This window comes from Sebastes fasciatus, chromosome 10 (genome assembly GCF_043250625.1).
Source record: "Sebastes fasciatus isolate fSebFas1 chromosome 10, fSebFas1.pri, whole genome shotgun sequence".
NCBI classification, from domain to species: domain Eukaryota; kingdom Metazoa; phylum Chordata; class Actinopteri; order Perciformes; family Sebastidae; genus Sebastes; species Sebastes fasciatus.
This window is the reverse complement of record NC_133804.1, coordinates 12,752,828-12,773,116: the sequence shown is the minus strand read 5'-3', so window position 1 is coordinate 12,773,116 and position 20,289 is coordinate 12,752,828. Positions and strand designations below refer to the sequence as shown.

The following is a 20,289-nucleotide window of genomic DNA, read 5'->3' as shown; positions in this document are numbered from 1 at the left end:
TTGTTAATCCAACATTTTAAAACAGACAAACATGTAATCTTAGGTAATGATAGGCATGGGATGAATGCAATGTCATTTCTGCTGTAAATTATATTAACAAACTAAAAGGAAAGAAACAGAGGGAACAGAATGGTTTATAAAGTTGCAATGAAGATAGAATGTAAAAAACTAAATAATTTATTTTAAAATCTGACATTTGGCGTTGACAGACAGCTTGCTGCAGATAGAAAAGGCCCTGTTTTGCATCCTTTGAGCTCAAACTTCAAATAAACAAAAAAAATAAAAATAGGCTTACTTCCAAAATGATACATTTACAAAAATATGACACATATTCTGCCAAATATCTGTATGTAGAGGAAAAACACATTGAAGATTACAGTCACATATGATTTGAAAAGATTTAGTAATAGACAAAAGGTACGATTTTGTCCCAAGTGGATACACATTGCTTGAGAATGACCTCCTTACCCTAAATCATTTTGTATTGTGGTGAACAAAGACTGTGTTAATGGGGGTTATAGCATATTATGTGTGATCCCATTATTCCAAAGCTGGAATAATTGGATCATTTTTTGATTAATTTGGGTTGTGAGTTTTTGACATGGTTCAACTGGACAGTAGAAAACTGAGGAGACGTGACAAAGACACAATTACATTTCCCTACAACAGAAATTAATTTAAATCCCTAACCCATGAAATGATTTACAAGGTGACAATATAGAACTTTGTATGTTAAGATGAAAAAAAAAACATGGACAAGTGGAACAAGTGAACAAAATGGATAAGTGTAATTCAAGAAGTAAAAGTTATGGAAAAGGGAACTCACAAAATAAGGCATATGGAGGATGTTTTTGAGAAGAGATGGAGTCTAACAGAAGGAAAAATATAGTTACACGCATGCACATATACATATGCTTGGAGGTGACCCGACGTGAAGGAGGATGCATGTGTGTGCCCATGTAAATTATATGATATTACTATATATTTGTGCTCCCCCCCTTTTTATTTTCTATTAACTTATTTGTTGATTTAATTTATTATTACTCTCGTATTTTTGTATTATTATTGGTTTTTTTAAACTCTATATTTTCTTTTTATCATTATTATTATTATTATTATTACTATTATTATTATTATTATTATTATTATTATTTCTTTTCTTAATTTTGTATCAATTTTGAATGTTGAAGTTGTTTTCTCTAGTGTACTTAATGAGTTTGTCTATAAGCTCATCTACTTACAAATTGGTTTCTAAACTATTGTAATTACGAACTGTAAATTGCATATACAAGATAAGATAAGATAAGATATTCCTTTATTAGTCCAGCAGTGGGGAAATTTGCAGTGTACAGCAGCAAAGGGGATAATGCAAAAAACAAGATGCATCAGCTAACACAGTAAAAAAAGAGCTAAACAAAGTGTAACAAAATATGAACCATTTAAATAGACGGAAGTATAAAAATAGGAGCAGTATATACAGTATTGACAATAAACAGACTATTAACAAAATTGCACAAGTGGAAAATGAATGAATAAAATGAGTGAATGAAATTCCACCTCAAAATATCAGGTTATTGTCAGTTTGATGATATGAAAACAACCTTGAAAAAGGGAAAAAATAAAGTATAAAAAACCCCCAAAACATCAGTTTAATAACTCAATTACTAGAAATCAGTGCACGTGAAATGTTTGTGTCTGCAGGCATAAATACTTTTCAAACTGTATTAAGAAATCTCATGTTCAAATTTATATGATACATCAGAATTTATATATACATCAGATTTAGCACTACACTGTACCAATCACAGCTGTGGAGGCACTGGTATAGTTCTTTATATGTAAGGCATTGAAGTATGAATATATATTTTTAATATATATATTTTTTAATATATCTTTTAATCATGACTTTTTATAGTGCTTCCTGTATTGTAATGTATTATATGTAATGTATTGTTTTTTCTTATCTTGACCTTGAGTCTGCAATAAAGTTTGAATGAATGTTGTCCCACAGCTTGGCCTTCTTTTTTTTTTAACTCTATTCTTTCTTTTTATCATTATTATCATTATTATTATTTATTTTCTTAATTTTATTTCAATTTTGAATGAAACTGTCATCTCATCAATATACATATTGTATTTTTTATATTTTATATTGTATTATATATCTATATCTTTTTTTTATATCTATATCTTTTTTTGTATTGTATTATCTTTTTTTAGCAGATTGTAATCTAATTTCGTTGTACTACATAATGACAATAAAGGGCTTGAATATTGAATCTTAAAAAAAGGGGGAAAATAAAGTATAAAAAAACAAAAAAACAAACATCAGTTTAATAACTCAATGACCTTTTTTAAACTCTATTCTTTCTTTTTATCATTATTATCATTATTATTATTTATTTTCTTGATTTTATTTCAATTTTGAATGAAACTGTCATCTCATCAATATACATTTTGTATATTTTATATTTTATATTGTATAATATTTTATTTTATTTTTTTATATCTATATTGCACTATCTCTCTTTTTTTATTGTATTATCTTTTTTAGCACCTATGGGATTGTAGCAATCTAATTTCGTTGTACTGCACGATGACAATAAAGGGCTTGAATATTGAATCTTAAAAAAAGGGGGAAAATAAAGTATAAAAAAACAAAAAACAAACATCAGTTTAATAACTCAATGACCTTTTTTAAACTCTATTCTTTCTTTTTTATCATTATTATCATTATTATTATTTATTTTCTTAATTTTATTTCAATTTTGAATGAAACTGTCATCTCATCAATATACATTTTGTATATTTTATATTTTATATTTTATATTGTATTATATTTTATTTTTTTATTGTATTATCTTTTTTAGCATAAATAAAATAAAGTATAAAAAACAAACAAAAAAACAAAACAAAAAAACATCAGTTTAATAACTCACTGACTAGAAACCATGTGACTTACTGCTATCAGGATTACTCACTTTTGTCTATCCCTATGCCTGTCTCACTCCAAGGTTTGTCATTCCTGGTTACTACTTCCCTCTTCTAACTAAATGTTAAGTAGGTGAAACTGTGTTGTCGCACTGCATGGTCGCACACTAGATTTTATGTAAGCAGTAATTAATCCATATATGGACACATACTGTTAGTTGCCACGCCCAAAACACCTCCTGGTCGTCGGGCCTGCTGTGTCCTGTGGTCGCCCTGCCCATGGAGGCCCTGCCCCGCTGATCCGCTGATCCGCTGCTGCTGCCAGGAAGTTCAGGAACTCGGTCACCGCCCTCCTCCTCCTCCGCCTCCCTCATCTATTGTTGGGCAATAAGCCTGCGACACCGAAACAATCTTGACCGAAACTATTCAGGTAACTAAAGAACACTTTCAGCTCTCTATTGTCGAACTTTTTCTCGAGAGGAAGCACTTTATCAGGTTCAGGAGCAACAACAGCTGAACCGAGTCGGAGGAAGAAGGGAGTCAAACTTTTCAACCGAGGAACTCCGTAATTCCCGTTCCTCCATTTTGAACTTTTAAACTCCCAGTTTTTACTAACTAGTGGATTGTTTTCGGTAAGTTTACAACATTTACTACGCTATTTAAATATATTGTCTAATAATCCGTCGGACGGCGCTTTATTAACACGATAGTTAAAGTTTATCGCAGTAAAAGTGAGCTAAATGGAGCATTAGTATTAGCAGCGTACGTTCAAGGCCTATAGAAGGAGGTTAGGACACGCGTCATCAAAACGTCATATCTGGGGGTTACTACACATGCGCAGTAAACTTCACTTCCACTGCGCATACATCTACACCAAGACCAGTGACTCATCCTCCTTCTATAGGCCTTGTGTACGTTAGCAGGTAACGTTAACATACCTTGCGTTTTAGCTAGTTTGGCTCAAGTGTTGACCTATTGATAAGAAAATGCCTGTTTAAACGTATTGTTGTCGAAACCTGCTTTAAAGCCTGCATAGTGGCATCGTTTAATGTTACTTTACCTGGGTAAAAACAACGTTAATGTAGGTTAAAGTTAAGCTACAACAGGTGCAATTTAAGCTACTTAAAGGTGCTACTTATGTGTTACACACTTTGTTGCGTTTCAACTAGTAATTAGCTTTTATTTATTTTTTATTTAGGACGTGGAAAAGGGCCTTTTCAGTTATCATAAACTACACCATATTGCTGTTATCTCTTAGGCTAAATGGTTTAATTTGCGGAGAGATTAAAGGGTTATTTCAGCTAAATCACATTACCAGAAACCCCCTACTGGTGTCTAGCCTTGCAGATACGTTTTGGTTTCATCTGAGCAGATTGTGAGATAACTGTCTGTGAGACTTGTTCTGCCACACCCATGCAGAACATGTGCTGTCCTGTAGTCACTTGGAATAATTCATAAACCTACCAGTTTTATATGCAACTGTGGGGACAAAGGAGGACAAGTCTGCAGGACTTATAATATAATGCACTATGTTCAGTTTTAACAGTATCTTCTGCACTATATTTACTTTACTTAATAGTCGTGTATCACAGCTGTTACCCTGCACTATATTCAGTTTTAACAGTTTTTCTTCATCTCCTTGTATTTTTATATCTGTTATATTTTTTTTGTACTTTGCACTACTAACTTTTTTACTGCCTTTTTACTAACATGTTTTGCACTATGGAACTGTGATGCCGGAAACTTGAATTTCCCTCGGGATAAATAAAGTTTCTATCTATCTATCTATTAGGTAGAAGCAGTTTCAGTATACATGGTCCACACCTCAGCAAATAACACCAAAAACTATCTGCATGGTCAGACACCGCCAGGGGAAAATATTTTTAGGTGATTTGTTGTTGTTTTTGAATTATAGTGGATGAGAAACCTTGCACTGGTTGATAAGTAATTGTAGATTAAAGCCTCTGTGAGGAGTAGGGAAGTGCTTTAAGATTTTTCTCCATGATAAAATGAGTTATAACTGTTCCAGACAATCTGCATCCATCTATACTGGCTGGCTTTTTTTAGGGGGAGTAAAAATTAAAAGGGGCCATATATCATAACAAGCATACACCATCCAGATGCAAACATTAGTCAGGATTTTTAAGACAAAATTGAAAGCACACACACACAATAAATAGCAGTTCAATATTAATATTAGGTAGTCATCATTCAAATGTTGTTCTGGTGTTTTTAATATTTGAGCCTCTTTGTTGACAATGTAGGTTAGTGGCCATCTATGCCATTCTCCTCATAATACGGCTGACCAACTTTTCAGTTGAGGCCCCTCAGCCCTCAGGGCTGATTATCCCTGCCCCTCCATGTTAGATAGCTAATCGCTGCCTGAAAAGAGAAATCAAAATTGGGCCACAATGTTACTGTGCTCTGCCTTTGGCAGTCATTCTGCGAGGGATGGAGCCATTACTGTCTCAAAGAAGGACCATGATATTTTGAGTATTGTACAAACCTTTAGAGATTAGTCTGAAAATCTCAAAGGAAGCTTCATTTAGTTAGCAAATATCTCCTTTTTTCCCTGGCAAACTAAAAGCCTGCCTTTTTTGCAGACAGCTACTATCATCTCAGATAGATGTAGATAGTCAGTGTTTTGGAAAAGATGTGGTTGCAGTCTAAATTTTGTTTCATCATTGTATTTGAAGAATGAAATTGACTCAGCCCTGTTCATCTGTTTCAACCTTTTTTCCTGACTTTGCCAATTTTTGTATCCTCAGAATTCCAGCCACCATGACATCAACAAACATCAACACAGCTAACATCAACTTTAAATGGGACCCAAAGAGTCTAGAGATTCGTACTCTGGCCGTGGAGAGGCTGCTGGAGCCCCTGGTCACACAGGTAATGTAAACACATTGTGCATTTTTATTTAGAATAATGGGACACAGTCAGATAGCACACAGGTGGAATGGGCGCAAGGTCTTGGTTAAAAAAAATGATTTAAATACAATAATATAAATGTGATCCTAAAGCAGAATTAGTTGAATAAAAAATGGAGCTCCTCACAGCTATATTTTCTGAAACAATAGCAAGTGACATGTTATCCCGAAGCAGCTGTTTCTGTTGTTGAACCATTTTGTATCCCTGACATAGGTCACCACTTTGGTCAACTCCAGCAACAAAGGTCCATCTAACAAGAAGAAAGGACGCTCCAAGAAGGCCCATGTTTTGGCTGCATCTGTGGAGAACGCAACCCAGAACTTCCTGGACAAAGGAGAAAAGATTGCAAAGGAAAGTCAGTTCCTTAAGGATGAGCTTACTGCTGCCGTGGAAGACGTTCGCAAGCAAGGTATATTGAAAATGCATATTGCAACAGTGTGTTGTTTCCCGCTTGTACAGAGTGCTTCTTAAGATAGGAAGGAATGATAAATAAATCATAAGCTATGTACATATCATCTGCCCCAGTGGAAGACTTTGAAATAAGAATATGCTTTGAGCCTGATAGATTTCCTTTTGCTATGGGATATTCAGGGAGCCCATTAATAGAGACTATTCATTAAAGCATGTAGAAGGTTCACATTCATATCAAGCTGTACACTGTCATTATCTTCTACCAGGATCCATGTTTCCCTTCAGAAGTGCATGTGCCCAGGTTGAGGTTAGCCAATCAGCGAAAGGGACAGGACTGACGCTGTTGTCAAGCTTTTGTGAAGCGTTGTCAGGCTGTGCGCTGTAGACGGCATATCTTCTCAATATGGCCCAACATCGTAGTTTGTTTTTATGTTGCTCAGCTCCACTTTTAAAACCCCAGCAAAACCAGTGGCTACGCGTCCTTGTCGACTTAGAATGCCATTAGATTCAGACAGATACGTTGGTCTCTAGTGATTGGTTAGGAAAATCAAACTTTGCTGTGAGCATTACTGTTGCTGCTCTAGAAACAACATTCTTATCGTGATCTGAATTTATTCTTGTCTGAAATAATATATGAAAAAACTATTATTTAGAAATATGAGTATCGATAAAGCCAGCAGCTAAGTTTACAAGAATTTTAAGATATGTGGCAAACTAAGCTAAACAGTTAGACTACATACAGACAGCTTTTCTTTAAGCTTGTTTGTAACAATTCGTTATTAGCCGAGCTAACGCGCTGTGCTTGTGTAAAACATGGCGGCGGTGGATGAGAGCCTTCGGACAGAGCAGATTTGAAACATCGCTTTTCTACATGTTAATGCTTGTTGAACAGGTGTTAGGGATGTTCATAATTAACCGTTTAACCGTTAACCGACATTAAGCATTTTAACCGATTAACGCTATCGGTTAAAACGGTTAAAATAAATATTTATAATTAATTAAAAAGCTGAGCAGCTCGTCACTTTAAGGAGAAAAGCTGGTCCACCTTAACAACCCACCTTAAGAGGCGAAGCCGGAGTTGCAGGATACAGGAAGTCACACAGCTGACAACCTGCTAAACTAAACTAAATATGCGGTAGTGTGCAGCAGCCTGGCTGCTGAGTAAACGCTCCCTGACGGTGAACTGGGGTCTCAGTTGTCTGTTGTGCTCATACACTGCAGCTGGCGCGAGGCACAAATCTTGTCGGTTAACGGTTAATAATCGGTTAACGAGGGTCGGTTAGCGGTTAAGAACATTTTTCAAAATGATGCTCCCTAATAGGTGTATTGATAAAGTAATGTCTTTTTACTCGCTAAGGTTTTTATGGCGCTTACAGTATTGAGCGTAGTTGTCATAGTTATCTTCACTTCACCTGGTTCACTTCACTGTCTCCACCGCCGCCTCTCTCCTCTGCTGTTCGCTGACTTCAGTCCCTGTGTGTGTGTGTGTGTGTGTAGTTGGAGGAGCTCAGCCCCGACAGAGAGCAGAGTAGATGCTGCAGTGTGATAATAAATTACACCAAGACGGTAAAAAGTACAGATAAAAACACCGATAACGTCGGAGCTTATCAATACTCCGATCTTTAATAAGTTAGCACCGATGCCTGTTTAATATCGGGTTTAGTTTCCCATCTCAAGTCATTTTATCTATGTAGATTATTGAGGCAGCGTGGTGGTGGTGGGGATTTGTCTGGCATTCTGTGAATGTTATCTGTTGGTTCGCTTAGTGGAGTACCAGTTCATAGTGTCACAGAATGAACAACTTGTGCATCTCGCGACCAGATTCTACCATCGCATCACCAGCCAATTGCCCAATTAAATTACAATTTGGCTTACGATAGCGTATTCCATCATCTAACAAGCACAGCTGCAAGTCTCATTTATTCCTCCCTGCTCCAGATATTTGACTGTCTTTTGACACACTAGCAGACCACTGAGACCAGGGAGCTATGACTTGAGGGTGGCTGTTATCACCTTGTGAAGCGACATCTGTGTCACTGTGTCTTTTCTCCCCAGATGCCCAGCGAGTTAGATGTCCCCCTGCTAGAGCTCCACTCTGAGTAGTTGGGAGGTAGATGACATGTCGCTAGATAGCCTGTGCAGTGCACAGTGCCCAGGAATGTTACTGTAGTTGTGGTAAGCTGTCACTGGGCTGGAATTCACTGACTGTTGTTAGCTGGTGCCTAGGCCTGGCTGTCAGCTATGCCATGCTGCTCAGTGGAGCGTGCCTCGACTGATAATAAGGCTATTGAGTAGAGTAACACCCCCCCACCCCCTGGATTCAGAAAGCATTTTCCACCCAGCTGTGGCTTACCAGCTGTTTAAAGTGGGAGAAAAACATTCTGACATGATCATTAAGAATGCATACAATTCATGTTGAAGTGGCTAGTGGATGAAGTTTTTTTTCTCAAATCATTTGATATTTAGTGGATGTTTTTCCCCAGTTAACATATTCTCTGAATATTTTAAACCCTATTTTATGTAACATATGCATCACTAAAACCAGTAGACATTTCTTACTCCCTTTTAAAGACTTATTTTCTTTACGCAGCCCTTCCTGTCTGCTCTTGTCCTTGTTCTCTCTCTGTCTCGCCCTTCCCTCCCTGTCTGTGCCTTTGTTGTCCTGCTGTTTGGCGGGCTTATTGTGTGATATACATTTTAATCATTTCATCATGCACTTGGTTGGCCGCAGGTGAGCATTAGATGGATGGAAGTTTATTAAAGGAGCACTGATCACTATCTGCCCCCTGAAAATGGCCTTATTGATTTTGTTCACAGGGGGGAATAACAGCCTGAATCTGCAGACTGTTTGAGGTCTGTGTTGTCGATCATTTGCACAAACTGCTTTAGCTCTCCGTCTGGGTAAAACGATCAGAATCTGGGCGAGCTCTCTGTTCTACAGGTTTGACAGTGCAATTTTTATTTCTCTTAAAGTCATTGCTTTAATGAATTTTAAAATTAATTGCAAAATGCCCATTTGAAAATACAATTTCTTTACTGCAATAGTGATGGCTGATTTAGATGAACAACAAAAAAGTAATTGACAATTTTTATAATCAATCAGTTGTAAATACCAAACACTTGAATCTTATTGTCTCAATGTGAGGATTTGGTACTTAACTCTTTTTTTCATATCACTGTAACTCAAACGGACTTGACATTAGGGCTGTCCCCAATACAATTTTGAGCTTCGGTGAGAAATATTCTAAGATATTCGAAGCTTCAAGGAGCAGCAGGCTGACATGTTCTTCTGTCTGTCTGCCTTTCGGTCTCTCCCTCTCCAGCTCCATCTCCCCCGTTTCAGTGCTCGGGACAGTGCCGCTGCAACACTACTGCACACACTCACCTCTACACATAAAAAACAGAGATATCCGTCTGAGAATAACTAATAATAATATGGGATTTATACATTATTATTACATAAAACAACCCCCAAAGCATTCGAATACCATTCGGGTCATCCCCACTAAACATGCTTCAATGTAACTCTGTCTACGCTGGCTCTGTAACAAAGCATCTTTTTAAGCTTCAAGTCTGTTCTCTGTATACTTGTGCAGGTAAATATATTGATTTTGTGAACAGTGTCAAAACTCTTCCGAGCATGCTGCACAGCAGGCTGAACACAGCTACTGTAGACACTTCTATCTCTGTTTGCTTATTTGATCTTTTTTTTGTGTGTGAGCAATTCAGTTGGAAGTGTCTACAAAATACTTAATATGCATGGATGTGCTGACGAGCTAAAATAGAAATTTGAGGCAAACATTCCAGTAAGGGAAATTGTTATACCGTGGCATTAATGAGGAATCAGAATGGCACTCGAATGCCTATCAAACGTTTTTAAAACATCTATGAAAATTGCATTTTACTAGATAACTGCTAAGCATACCAAAAGTCTAAGAGTTAATTGTTTTCGTAACATTGTGATGTTCCCTGAGTTTAAAAATCTTGTCATCCATAGATGATTGGAAGTGCAACACTGTTGTTACATTTGTTTTTCTCTGGTTGTTAGCAGTGCTCGCACACTTCTAAATCTCTGATTGTTGAGTAAGTGACTATAGAGTTTCACCAAGTAATTGTTGACGTGCACATATTGAACTGAAAGTGCTAGTGGGCATGCACAATGCTGGCGTTAGCAAAGGTTAGGGGATGTGTGTATTAGCACGACCAGCAACATTTATCAGGGTTTCTCGCAGGTTGTCAGTTTACCTTTCCCTGAGGAGGGGGGGACTGCCGATGGCTTCTTATTGATGTTTCATTTACTAAGCCGAGTAGCCTTGTAACATTGCAACATTAGTTTACACATATGGATCAGTGTGATTGCATTTTAGACAGTCTCCAGCTTGTTGCTACTGATTCACAGTGACTTGAAGGGGCACACATTTGACAATAAATCTTGATTTGAAGGCTTTATTACCAATAACCATCTTTATGCAATATCATATAAGTAATAAATAGAGGTTTAAAACTTTAATTATAATTCTTCGCCTGCAAGAATTTTTTATTGATTGCATTAATATATCCCTTATTGGATGCACAAAATAAGTCATGACAGACTACTTAATCTTGTGATAACCTTATCGGATATTCTTACTTGACGAGTAATTATTGAAGTGCTAAAATGAAAAATCATGTTTTTCTTGATGAGAAGATTTATACCACTCTGTGAGCAGAGCTGGAGCAAAGGAGGCTAATAGCTTAGCATAAAGATGATTGGAAGCAGGGGGTATGACAAGCCTGGCTGTATCATGACTGTATCATGATGTTCTCATGAAGGTTAAGAGGCAAATATATAAACTTGGTTGGACTACTATTATCTAAGCACATAGTCCAATTGACAAACCCCAATTTCCAAAGCAAATGCTGACAGTCAGTTAGATTTTACCTTACCAAGTCTTATTTAGAAGTGAATGCAGAAGTCAGCAGATAGATTCAAACGTAGGCAAACAGAAGCAGATTTGCTTGAGACGGTGCAAATTATGTCTGCTCAAGTTGAAAATGTTTCTACTCGAGTGAAAATGAAGTGAGTGAAAATATGTAGTTATTCTGAGCTGCATGACTCAATGAATGGTAAGACACGGGGGAGAACGGAGATGGCTTGAGGAAAATAAGAGAAACTGGAGTTCCCGATAAATTTGGAAGTCAATCTGTCTCAGCTGTCTTACATAGAGTCGCCTTTTGTTCTCACAGCAAACATCAGTTTGGGGACTCATCCATTGACTGCTTGTGGCCAGAGCATACAGAAAACACTCCAGAGATCAAATCCAAAATGTCACTTAAAGTTGTATCTAAATACAGCTTCCTCATAATCTTAGAGTGTAGGAGTACACCGACTCTCTGACGTTGAATGAAAAAACCCTCCACGGCTCCTACGCTGCACCGTTCACGTAGCCAGTTTATAAGATTTAGTTGATGTTGTGGCCCATTTTTCAGTGTTGCCTTTTTGTTTTATGAAATACTATGCCACAACATTTTGTTTACCTATTGTCTTTGAAAGCATCCATAATCGTCTAAACTGCTTACCCTGTTTAGTTTGGTGGTGGCTGGACTCAATCCCAGCACACATCGGGTAAAAGGGGAAGTACAGTCTCTTTCATAGCACGTCTTTGTAAGGAGTGCTTGTAGAAGAGTAGAGCTGCTCTACATACACGATTGTCACAGGAAAAGTGTTTAGCAAGAAGGTAACAACTGATGAGAATTAGGGACACCACTAACGACTATTTTGATAGTCCAGAAGCACACAATTACTCAATGGCTCATATTTAGCTATCAGCTTTTAAATTTAGCTCGAGGTTGTTTTAGGCATGTGTCCTTAAAAATATTCACATTTATTCATTTCAACCGTCCTGAAGTCGGTGTAAACCGTTAACATTTCAAAATATTATCCTTTTTTTGCATAAAAACACACAATTAAAATGATTAGGAAATAAATTGTTGTATTTTTATTCAAATATTTGCTTTGATTAAAAAATATCTTGGCATTAGTAGTTCTAATGATGTATTATAAGCTGCTTAGAGCTAATGTTAGGAAGTTAAACAGGTCATAATTCCCCCTCTATCTATTTTATATTGCTGTGAAACTCCTTCAAACAACTGGATTTATTCAAATATCTCGCCAAATACTACATTTTACAAGATTACATTTGAACACATCATGGTAGCGTTACAATTTACTGTCGCCCGATACTTGTTTTTTTGCACCATAGTGCAAGTCAATGCAACCTCTGTTAACGTTAGCTGTATAGCTCAATGCTGTCGGCAGACGAGCCGGTCACTGTGATTACTCTGAGCAGCATGCAAGGGAATGAATTACAATATAATACATGTCTGATTGCCGAAAACCGTCTGGTTTTGATCGGCTGCTGAGCGATCGGTGCATCTCTAGTTTTGAACGTATTTATTGATTGATGAAGGCTCCCAGTCTGTCTGTGAGCTTGTCTGTGTCATTACAGGCAGATTCCCGGTGGGCGGGGAAATTAAATCAACAAATCAATACATACAAACACTGTTGATTTCTTTCCATGGAGCTGACATGAAAACTATTTTGGTTCAGTGCATTTCTACTGTCAGTCAGCCTGGTGAAGGCAAGTTATCCAGCCACTGTCCTCTCAGCTCCCCGGGAGCTGCTGCTGACAGACGGCTGAGACGGACAGAGACGTCCAAACACAGACAGCTGTTTAAGTCACACAAAGACGGAGTCAGTGTGGATTGAACAGTACAGTGAACACAGGTTTTTGGTCGAGAAAGTGTTTCCCTTCGCGCTTAATAAAAATGTACTGCTGCTAAATTAGTTTTCAGTTTTGTTTTTTTCAAGAGCACACCTCATCGCTGTAAGAAAATAATATATGTTGCTGCTTTCATCTTTTTTTGCTTCAGTCTCTATAGAGCTGTAGCACATCATAGGAAAGTGGACAAGATAAGTACTTGTCTCTTTATTGGCTTTGGATCTCCAATACAGACATAGGTGTTATAAAGCAGTTTTTAGAGTTTGAGTTTGGCTGTGCCTCCACTGTCTTGTTCATAATGTGAGCTTACAAAGTCTATTTGTGTGTCCAGTCAACTGTGCAGGCCCATCCAATGTAGGACAAAGCATGGTGCTGGACAAAACAGACAGTGAGCCCTTTGTTGTGGCTTTGACCTCTTTTTCTTTAAAGGGCTGTGTGTGCATGTCTGTGTGCAAGCAGAAATTATTACTGGACATTGAAGAGGTGTGTGTGTCTGTGTGTGTGTGTCTTTGTCGCTCTGTGTGACACGTGCTGACCCTAAGCAGGCCGCGGAAATGCGTTGGACTGATGCTTCTCTCCTGCACACTCCTCTTTGTTCAAATGAAGACTTTGACGCAATTGACTTGTAGCCTGGAACGGACTGTGATTGCTCTCAGACTTCTGTTGTTAGCTCCTGTAGACTACTACTACTACTGTAGCCTAGTAATACTACTACTACTATTAATAAAACGGTTTTATACATGAATAATTGTCTGATTTAATGGATAACAAAGGAGGGCAGTTCATTGCATTGGAAAAAACATTTATTTTTGTGATTTTGCAATACATTGATATATAGCTTTTGTGTCTCATATTTCCATATCACAATCTGTTGGTGAGGCACATGCCTAGATAATTAAAATATTAGCTTCAAAATACTAAAAATTAAAGTACTAGCTTCATAGTAGGATATTTATTCTTTGGCAATTGCAAAAGATGTGAAAACTGTTTCCTTTTCACAGACAACCAGGGATTTTAGCACAAAGAAAGCAAGTTCATAGTGCAGTTTTAAACAGTTGCTGGTTCAAAAGTGTGTTTTTGAACCAGTTGAAGTTTCGGTTTGAATCTCGGAGTTACAGCAGATGTTTTGTTTTGTCATTCATTCTCAGGTGACTCAATGCGGCAGGCTTCTGGAGAATTTGCAGAAGACCCCTGCTCATCTGTGAAGAGGGGCAATATGGTTCGTGCTGCAAGAGCCCTCCTGTCGGCAGTCACACATCTGTTGGTGCTGGCAGACATGTCTGATGTCTACAAACTTCTACTGCAGCTTAAACTGGTGAGATAATTCTTGATATTACACATTACAAACAAGCTTAGTTGTCATTTCAGAAAATTGAATTATACAACTCAATGAAAAAAAGCCATACTTTATCTGCTCTATTTAGAACAGCATTATCAACTGATGTCTTTTTTGAGCACTGAAATTACATGGTAGTCTATTTGCATATACTATTGATGAACACATTAAGGTATTAATTTGATTAAAGCATTTACATGAGTTTGAGTAACTCCTTTTTAATAAATGGATACACAAACAAAAATTTACAATTTATCTTCAGTGGGTCTATTTCATTTTTTGACATCAATCCAAATTTATATAATTTCAGCTGGTTGGAACTTTTCACCTCTTGAAACATAAGATGACAAGCAAAGCAAATTAAAATCATAGCTCGATTGGTTGGCTTGATTAGATGGCAATTTTGAAAATTGCTCTTTGAAATCTTGATGTGTTCAGCTCCAGCTCACACCTGGACATTATAAAACAGTGCAAACACTTTCCTAATGAGTTTTATTTTATGAGTTATAGGCTATAGGGATTCTGTAAGAATCAGAAATTGCTTGTTAACAGTGACACCTGTTGCCGTTAAGTCAACGTCAGCCAGCGTCCTGTTGCTCGCCCTTGTGCTCGCACTACTGACACATGAGACTGAACGTGATTGACAGGCGTTATGTTGATTAACGTTAGCAACATTAGCCAGCTAAAACCACAACATCACTACATATTTCACATGCGTGGCAGCAATGTTGGCTTACCTGTCCAATAGGAATTTTGCCAGCTCGGGGTCTGTTTTGATCTTAGTGTTAACTTTTCCTGCTACAGCCTCCCGACCGTGACCAGAAGGCACAGGGGAGACACAGTAGTTTTGGTCTCCTGGACCAGAGTCAGTAACATTACTCGCTCCGGAGTTAACCCCTGCCACTTCACTGAGCAGCGGGGAAACAAGATACGGGAAACCTCTGTTGGTCTTGAGGAGCCGCAGCAGTTATTTCTGCACAAACCTTTTCTCACACTCGCTGCCGTTCTCTCTCTCTTGCTTCACCACTCACTTCCCACGTGCACACGCAGGGTATTTCTCATTGTGCTAACGTGTCTCCTTGTTTCCTTTCCTCGCCTCCTCTCCTCGCGTCTTAGTCCCTCCCACGGGAGATGCGAGAAGAGAGGAAACGAGGAAATTTTTTTTTTTAGAGAAATGAGACGTCCTTCCCTCTGAAGCGTTACGTGAAGAGACCTCCGTTTTTTTGATGATGGGGCTGTTCGTTTGTTGTCATTAGCGGACTCCATGAATGTTAACTATGGTTGCACACTGTTAGCCCTGAAGGTACTCCCGTGCGTGCATGATGACACATCCGGTGGATTTTCCTGGAAAAACCGGCCCGGGTTCTTCACATTAAAAGCAGTCTACAAGGTGATAGAGGAAACCCAGAAAGTTGCGGAAGGTCTCATTTTTTAGGTTAGGTTACAACCTGTTCACACATTGGCAATAAAAAACGATTAAAACACATTTATAAATGTAAAAACTTACATACAGTCCTTTTTAATATTGTCGAAAGTGATCATTCAATCTGTTTAAATGTTCTTTCTTGCAGTAAAGAACTGTATTATATCCTAAGTACTGTCTAACTCTTTCTGCTTACCCTGCTCAGGTGGAGGAAAATCTTGTGAAAGTGCGTAATGCAGGAACAGAGCAGGACCTTGGGATCCAATATAAGGCCCTGAAACCAGAGGTGGACAAGCTGAACATGATGGCCGCCAAGAGACAGCAGGTACTGTACAGTTAGCAAAAAAGAGAGACGCGGTGAGACCGTGGGAGCAGAAGAGTCTTGTGGATTTAATTGGGTTGGGAGGTTATCGGGTATCTGAGTGGGCGTTAGTGGTCTTGTCACTCATAACAACAAAATATGCTCTCCAGCCCACATAGCAAATGGTAAGTAAAACAATGGGAGGGAGTAAGCCAGAAGAAGAGTGCCTCATGCTTTAGCTGGACGATTAGATGCAGTAAGCATGAACAATCTTCTTATTACCAATTGCAGTGAAGTGGCCTGGGAGTGCAAGAAAAGAGCATGAAGGCTTGACTCTAAATGTGACAAAACCCATTTCCTTGTGATGAGAAACAGCACATCGTTTTTTTCCACTATGCTGTAAGTGGTAGTCAACAGTAAAGGGCGTTTCATGATGCATTTTCCAGATGAAACAACTTCATAAGGTTATTGGTGCAGATCCAGGAGATGCACACACCTGCTAATTACTGGAAATGAAGAGCGCTTAGGGAATGGTATCTTGATGTACATATACCTTTCCTTTACTCCATTATTTGTCAAGATTATCATTAAACTAACTGCAAAGCATCAGGTCTCTCCCTAGCACAGTCCTGCACTGTTTTACACAGTACTGCCACCAACAAAAACCTGAACTTAGATGAATAGAATATAGATGAACATTGGCATTTCTCTGTTTGTTAACCATCAAAAGCATTACAACTGGAACCTTGTTTGGAAGTGAAAATGAATATGAGAGTTGAAAATATTGCACAGTCTCTTGGTCAAACTTTGATTTATTACATGTGCCCAAGCAGTGTTATAATACAATTTTGTGGTGGATATTTTTCTGACTGATCCACTGCAATGCGCTAATATGCAACGTGCCACTGAAGACAATGGCACTACTAATGTTAATTATGTTTAAAAAAAAGTTGTTTGATTTTACCAAATGTTGTTTGGTTTCCATATCTTCACACCAACTTTCACTACTGAGTCACGACATTGTTTAGTTGCAAAAAGCTGAAGCAGTGACGAGTGCCAGCTTCATGCTTCAAAAGCACTTAAATAGTATCTCTTAACTGCAATATCCACCCCTAAACTAGGCAGTTCTTGTTCTCCATATCACCCCCCTCTTTAAATGGAAAACTTGCCAAAATGATCACTGATTATCTTGTGAGGAAATTGCTTTTACTTGTAATTGCACTTTTTTATGGATTGCAAAATATGTTTAACCAAAGTGAATGCAGGAAGTAATGGGGCTTAAAGACCGTCTTTTTTTTTGTCTTAGAGCAGTCTCAAGCAATAGTGGAAAAAAGCCCTGGGAGTGTTCCATTTGGAGGGGAGGCTTTCGTTTTGTGTATGCAGGGTGTTTTTTTTTCATTCCATAAATCTATGCCAGCGATCACTATCTCCTCTCCTCTCTTCCATGAAGATGTATTTGCAATATAATGCTGAGGTCTGAATAGCAACGCATTAATTTGCAAAGGCATATTATAATGGCCTGATTATGACTGTGTTGTGTTACCGCAGGGGACAGAAATAAATCTGGGTCATCCAGAACAAACTCTGTCACACTTAGTGTCTCCATAAGGGCATGACAGGCCCATTTTGAATCTAAAGTACATTACCACCCTGCCCCATGTAAGTATTCCATCCTCCAATTTAACCCTTTCTTTTTTTCATCCTTTCCATCTCATTCTGCTAGGAGCTAAAGGACGTCCAGCACAAGGACCAGATGGCTGCTGCTCGCGGTGTGCTGCAGAGGAACATCCCCATGCTGTACACAGCGTCTCGTGCCTGCCTCCAGCACCCTGACGTGGCAGCCTACAAGGCTAACCGTGACCTGATCTACAAGCAGCTGCAGCACGCCGTCTCCGGCATCTCCAACGCCGCTCAGGCCACTGCCTCCGAGGACTCAGCACTCAATCAGCCAGCAGGGGGTGGAGAGCTCGCCTACGCCCTCAACAATTTTGATGTAAGTCAAATGAGTGGCACAACCCTTTTGCCCTTTTTCACGAGTCCAGCCAGGTACCTGGCAGATTAATGAAAACATGAACTTTAAGATCATATTTTATAACAGTAGGGCTCAGTTCCAAAGGTTTGATAAAACTGTTTATTAACAGAGTTGGATGAGGGCTTGTTCAGAAAGGTTATAGTCAGGTCAGATTTTTGGTTTATGGAACTAACCCAACTGAATCATAAAATGACCAAAACCCTGGAAGGGCTCGGGGTCGAAGTGGAAATTAGGACAAGATACGTGGGCAAATTGGGACATGGCTTTGGGGTACATTGTATCTGTTCTTGAGTCACTACTACCTCATTCCTTTTTTTTTTGCTTCCATGTTAAATGACAAACACAGCTCTAGCTTTCAGAAAGAGACATAGATTTATAAATATATCTTGTAAATAAGTTGAGTTATCCACTTCTCTGCTGGTAACGACAGAGCTTTGCTGTACTGCTGCTAGGTTGGTTGGTTCTTAAGACCACAGCTGAAGTGTATTTTTAGTTTCATCATAATTAGAAAAGCACGGCAAACTGAAATAGTACCTTAATCATTTGGGGAAGAGGTGAGAACATGCAAGGTATGGTCCTTATATTGCGAACAAAAGTGTCTTTAATTTTGACATTTCGTACAGAGACAAAACCTAATATACTAAAACACTTTCCATGTTGCTGTCTAGTCCCTCATATTTTCATGCTTAAAACCTTTATATCTCTGAAAGCCAGTGTCATCCAGTGTCTACTCAAACTATATCAGCATCTCCCTAAAACCCACAGTTGACTCAGATGAACTATTTTTTTTTTAAGTTTTGTTTTAATTAATTTTTTATTCCTCTATTTTTCGTGCACTTGCTCTCTAATTGTTCACATAGCTGATACGGAGTTAAAACTGCACTCAGCTTCAACCTCAAACTGAATTTTTAAAACCATATTCAAGACAAGATAGCTTAATATTAATAAGAATATGAAACTAAAAAGGTACATGAAACATGGCATACTAGTATTCATAATATTGACATGAAACAACATCAAGATAGCAGCTGGATAAAACATTGAGCTAATCATCTTAATGCTGCCCGGGGTGATAAATGCAAAGATGATTAACCTGATTTATTTTATTTTTTTTTGCTGCCTCTGACTTCTGTCAGACTTGCTAGGCAGCTTTTTCTATTTACAGGGGACTGTTAATATTCAGACAGCTGCCGAACACATTGAACAGATCCACAATGACAAATTAAATCTTGCTCAATGAGCTCTATAGAAGCACAGGTTCCCATTGTGCCCACTCTTTCGCTAGACACATCACTCATCTCGTGTTGATCAGCTATTTAGTCATTTAGCGAGTAGCAGTGTGTAACTTGATGTGTTAATTCTGCAGTGACATTGTTTACCCACATGATTGATGCAATCTGCATACTCATGTTTTATATGCCCATGGCCGTATGACGCACTGTTTAATTACTCATGGCCTTTTGCATCCATCTTAAGAATGGTTATTGCAGACCAAGGGTTTTCTGTTGGTGGAGTATGGGATGCAAGTTTGTATTTGTTAAATATAGACGAGGAGAACAATATTTGTAGTAAACAGATGTTTATTATAATTACTTAATGATAGGATCTCAAGCAATTAACCGGATGCTCAGTTTCACACATGTAATTTGTACTTAGATGTGTAATCCTCTGTGCACATCGACAACATGACTGCTGTGATAGGATCTATGTGACTGTCTTTCCAGACAATGCTGCTTCTGAAGTGAGCACATAGGCAATCACAAAATATATTGGACAATTTAAATACGTACAGTTTGCCTACATGGATTTAAAGTTTTTATTATTGTATTCTTGCCTCTGACTTTAAAGTGTTAAGCCTATATGATTGGAAAAATAATTATTTTTATATTTAACCAGTTTCTTAAGATACATTATCTCTTTTTCAACAGCGACCTGGACAAAATGGCAGCGTAGGATAACATCGGTATCGCATAGTTGCATGCTTAAGTTACACGCCAACGTGCTTTTCCCTGTTTCAGTCAGTGAAAATACTTAGGCCCACATTGTAGATTCTCCATTTGTGTCAGGAGCTCTTAGCAAGACTAATGAAAAATTTACTCAAGCTAAGCTTTTTAAGTAGCAAATGTGGTATTTTAGGCATTACTCTTAACGCATCCTTCATCA

At 38.1% G+C, this 20,289-nt stretch overlaps 1 protein-coding gene across 5 annotated transcripts in view; it reads left to right on the top strand.

Annotated features, from left to right (window-relative positions):
* Positions 1-3,219: 3,219 nt before the first annotated feature.
* The window catches only part of ctnna1 (catenin (cadherin-associated protein), alpha 1), a 93,469-nt gene continuing 76,399 nt past the window's right edge, over positions 3,220-20,289 (top strand). The window contains exons 1-6 of one of the 5 annotated variants that reach the window (XM_074648230.1): positions 3,220-3,361; positions 5,700-5,823; positions 6,076-6,271; positions 14,183-14,349; positions 15,999-16,118; positions 17,818-18,087. In XM_074648230.1, coding sequence (XP_074504331.1) covers positions 5,713-5,823; positions 6,076-6,271; positions 14,183-14,349; positions 15,999-16,118; positions 17,818-18,087 — 864 coding nt within the window. In that variant the 5' untranslated portion in view covers positions 3,220-3,361; positions 5,700-5,712. Of the gene's footprint in view, positions 3,564-3,791; positions 3,855-5,699; positions 5,824-6,075; positions 6,272-14,182; positions 14,350-15,998; positions 16,119-17,817; positions 18,088-20,289 lie in introns of those variants that run through there. The other 4 variants (XM_074648232.1, XM_074648229.1, XM_074648231.1 and 1 more) reach the window with 4 other exon arrangements.